This window comes from Papaver somniferum, chromosome 4 (assembly GCF_003573695.1).
Source record: "Papaver somniferum cultivar HN1 chromosome 4, ASM357369v1, whole genome shotgun sequence".
NCBI classification, from domain to species: Eukaryota; Viridiplantae; Streptophyta; class Magnoliopsida; order Ranunculales; family Papaveraceae; genus Papaver; species Papaver somniferum.
The window spans coordinates 50,953,065-50,957,101 of NC_039361.1; the positions used below are offsets into that span (position 1 = coordinate 50,953,065).

Consider the following 4,037-nt stretch of genomic DNA (forward strand, 5'->3'; position numbering starts at 1 on the left):
AGGGACAATTATACTAACTAAGCATATGGCATACTGATATTGCATATTCTACCCAAGAGCTATTTAAATATACTAGCCACGAAGGTCTGCATCATTCATATCATCATGTAGATAGTCATCGTCATCATGATCACCATGCCCTATAAATTAGGTTTAGTAGTATTTAGTTAGAAAACGTGAAACAGGCCCTACTTGGCTTCAAAGGCCGACTTTTCACTTTCTAATATAAACCAATTCGTAAAGCGGCGCTCTAGAAGCGCCTAGGACCTGAAGCGCAAAAAAGCGCCTTAAAGCGCGCCCCACAAACGCCTTTTTAAACCATGGGAAAGGGGAACCATACTGATCGGTTATGACAAAAAGTAACATGACAAGGTATCCAAGAATAAGAAAACTATGGAATACCAGCATTATAAAAACACTATAAGAGAACTAGGTCCACAGGGATGTAAACTTGTTCTCAACAGAAAATAAAACAAGCCAGTGATAAGTAAAGGATGTTGAAATATCAGTTCCTTAATCATGATCATTCAAAACTGAAACATGATACTAACTATATCTTATGCTGAAAACAAGATTAACCTAGTATTAACATACTCAGTTATGATTTTGGTATAAGAAATCCATGTATATAGGCAATACAGTACAATCAATTCATTCCATAAAATAATCCGGCTTAGATTAAAATAAATCGAAAGTTAACTTAAGCTAAACATGACTTGCTGCGTAAACCATAAAAAGGGAACATAGGAAACTCTAGCATATAATCAAAGATAGCAAAATAAGTCATAAATGGTGGGGGGTACCAGTATGCTGGCTACAACCTGAAAATGCCAATCTGCAATTGTAGGTCTAAACAACAAAGTATTACATTCGAAATTCTCAGCAACTGCCACAAATAGACAACAGATAAGCCTTCTGCGAACTAAACAACTAGAGTTACTGTGTGTTGCAGGAGCTAATCAACTCTGATCAATAACAAAAGTTCAATCTGTAGCAAACTTTTGAATGTTGTGTTTCAAATGACACAAACAGGTTACCCCAACTTCTTAACTGCGGAGTTGAATAAATTCATTCATGGCAAACTAGTATGGAGTTGAATAAATTCATTCATTACAAACTAGTATACACCACTTGGGCTTGCATTTACTCTGCCCTTCATTAAACCCATTAAAGGGCTCATCTGAAGTATCCAATTTCTAATCATCGTCAGACTAGGTTAGTTAGAGTTGTTAAGTGTTCCTGGATGACACGGTGTGGCACATGCCAGTGTTGTGCTAGTGTTATGCCAGGAATTATATGTTTCATGTTGTGCTGCGCTGTTTTACAGAAGCTTGGACGCAAAAGAACAGATCCAATATTTTTTTCGCTTTCATATCGAGCAGAATTAATTAGAAGAACAGGTAGAGTAAACATTAAGCAAATTTTAGGTGCGAATGTGGGTGAATCAAAGACAGCGCCGTAAAACATTGACATGTTACCTCATGTACAGCAGAACCAGGGAAAGCATGCACTGCAGCAGAAGGATCCGCGGTAGCGTAACAATACTCCAAAGTTTACCAATACGTATCCACAGCTTCCTTATTTGATAGGATAAAGTCATGTCTGATCCTTGGTCGAAGATCTGAAGAATTGACGCCTAGTGACAGTGGGAGTCTCGGCGAAGGTTCCTCAATGTAAGGTTTAAGCTCCATAGCGTGGGTAAGAGAGATGTGTAGGGAATCTTCTACTAGTCCATCAGTTACTAACCGGATCAACTACATATGAAAGATAACACAGTTAGCTCAGTGCAATACACAATGAAAGAGAAAATGGTAATACAAGCACATACCCTGGAGGGGGCCAAAGGAGTGTTATTCATTAAAAGAGACAACGAAGAAAAACAAAAGCACATACAGAGTAGATGTTGTGAGATGAGAGGTAACAAACAACTGACTGACAATCAGAAACGGAATAGTTATAGCAAATCCTTTTGAATGTTTGAATTCTCTATAGAGAATGAAATTCATTCCTTCTCAATAAAATTATCTTACGAAAAGCAGCAATTTAAGTTTCCTACAATGTGATATTGCAAACGTTATTGAGCCATTCCATCCTGCATTATGTCTAATGTAACTGATAAACCGTTGCATATATATTCTCATTTGAAGCCTATGAGCTACTGGTGCTACACCTTGAGTCGTTGTAATACATGAGAGTCGTCCAGTAGCTTGAGTGTCCGTCGGAGACTTGCAAGTCTCCATATCCTCAAACTTTAGTGTGGATCCACCAACTTGAAGAAAAATCTCGAGTGGCATTGCCTTTATAGCCAAGTCCAGTGCGAACAATTTACAAGTGCTCTGAGGATTCTTCAGGTCATAACCATGACCCCCAGAGGATAAAGCATCATCCCAATCAGATGAACCACTCACATAACTCCAGAGAAAGTTATGCAGCAACTTAGCGCGAACAATTTTTGCATGAACAAACCCATTAGAGCGCAACGCTTTTGCTTTATCAGCTTGGGAGTCTGACGTATCTTTGCTGATAATCCTATTGATACCAGTCAGTACAGGAACTGATTCTTCATTCTTCCTACGAGCTAATCCTATTGATACCAGTCAGTCAGTATATAATCCATTACAAGAACATCTTCAATGACATGATCTCCTAAAGCGGCATCCCCATTTGAAGTACTTCCTTCCGCACGCTTTGGACTCTCCATTGCATCTCTTTTCGTGATTTCGAGTTTTTGTTGAGAATTTAAATGCTTAGCGTAACGATATAAATGAATCAAGTTGGTGTGGACAATTGAAGTGTTACTTGAGACACTTTCTCCCTCCACGGCAGATTCTTTTGTCCTTACCGTAGTTGATTGCCTAACAACCAACCCCTGGCATTCTAAGTTCCTCACCACATAGAAAATATTATTTCCTTTCATGCCAAATTCCTTAGCAAGTTGACTTTGTGTTACTCCAGCACTTCTGCAAACACACTACACACGTTAAACAACATAACAGTTTTTCCTAGCATACCACAAACTTGTGACCATCCACAGTGAGATGACTGATGATCCATCTCCCCTATTACTCGACGAAATTGAAAACAACTTGATCATAAAAATTCGATGTAACATAATTATTACATTATTTCTAAGGATCACCTTAGAACTCACATATAGTCATGTTAATATGTTGCAGATGCCAGGTTTCTACCCTTAACTGTAATCACCGGAAGATAATTTGCCAACATAGGACACCCTCTTGTGGTGACTAATATTAGTCACAAAATAATGTGTCCTAGGCAAGAAGTAACTACAATTTTTTTTCCAATTTCCCTCTACTTTGTTCCAATTTCACTACAATTTCTTCCAATTGACTGCATTCTCCGTTGGAATTACGTCAAAACTTACGTCCGGCAGCCATTACTAGTAATTTTTTCAAATCAAATATGACAAAATTGATAGTTGAAAAGGAAAAGAAAAAGACAGAATTAAAATAGTTAGACACAAACCTAGCACGAGCAAGTCTTTCAAGGGTACGTATTTGAGGAACAGAAATACCAGCATCAGCAGCTTTAAGATCATAAAGACCAACAAAACTGTCTCTAAGATGTTCAGCAGCAACAACCCTCAACCCTAACTTCTCAGCTTCTTGAAAACAATTACAAGTAGACGATGATGATGATGATGATTTTTTAGTAATAGTAGTGGAAGAACCTTTGAATTCAAGACCAGGCATTTTAACAAGCCGATCATGAATTTTGGTTTTCACACTACTATCACATAAACTAAGACCAGATGAAGATAGAGTATCTTGTAATGTTGGCCATAAATCTTTGAGGAGAATTCCATTAATGCCTTGTGAACATATCTCTGTTAGAGCTGCTGACACTGTTGTATCCATTGTTAAAGAGGAAACATAAGAAGAAGAAGACGGAATATTGAGAACTGAAGAAGCCCAAAGCGAAGTTGTTTTTATCGCACGGGGAAAGCGGGAGCAGGTAAATTCAGATTCTGCCCTACCGGATGTCAGGGCCGGCCCTGTTGGCCTGTTATTTAT

The 4,037-nt window shown here is 38.2% G+C and overlaps 1 protein-coding gene across 1 annotated transcript; it reads right to left on the bottom strand.

Moving 5' to 3' along the window:
• Positions 1-2,577: 2,577 nt before the first annotated feature.
• On the bottom strand, positions 2,578-3,807 carry LOC113273868. The gene is made up of 2 exons (XM_026523457.1): positions 3,490-3,807; positions 2,578-2,960 (listed from the first exon to the last, which is right to left on the bottom strand). Exons 1-2 carry the CDS (start codon positions 3,714-3,716, stop codon positions 2,585-2,587), a joined length of 603 nt encoding a protein of 200 aa, XP_026379242.1. The 5' UTR covers positions 3,717-3,807; the 3' UTR covers positions 2,578-2,584.
• Positions 3,808-4,037: the final 230 nt, after the last annotated feature.

What these genes read in the sequence shown, in the direction of transcription:
- LOC113273868 (XM_026523457.1), bottom strand. Translation starts at nt 3,716, where the DNA reads ATGCCTGGTCTTGAATTCAAAGGTTCTTCCACTACTATTACTAAAAAA. An exon ending in GAAAGACTTGCTCGTGCTAG is followed by an intron (nt 2,961 to 3,489) that starts GTTTGTGTCTAA and finishes GTGTGTTTGCAG; the next exon opens with AAGTGCTGGAGTAACACAAA.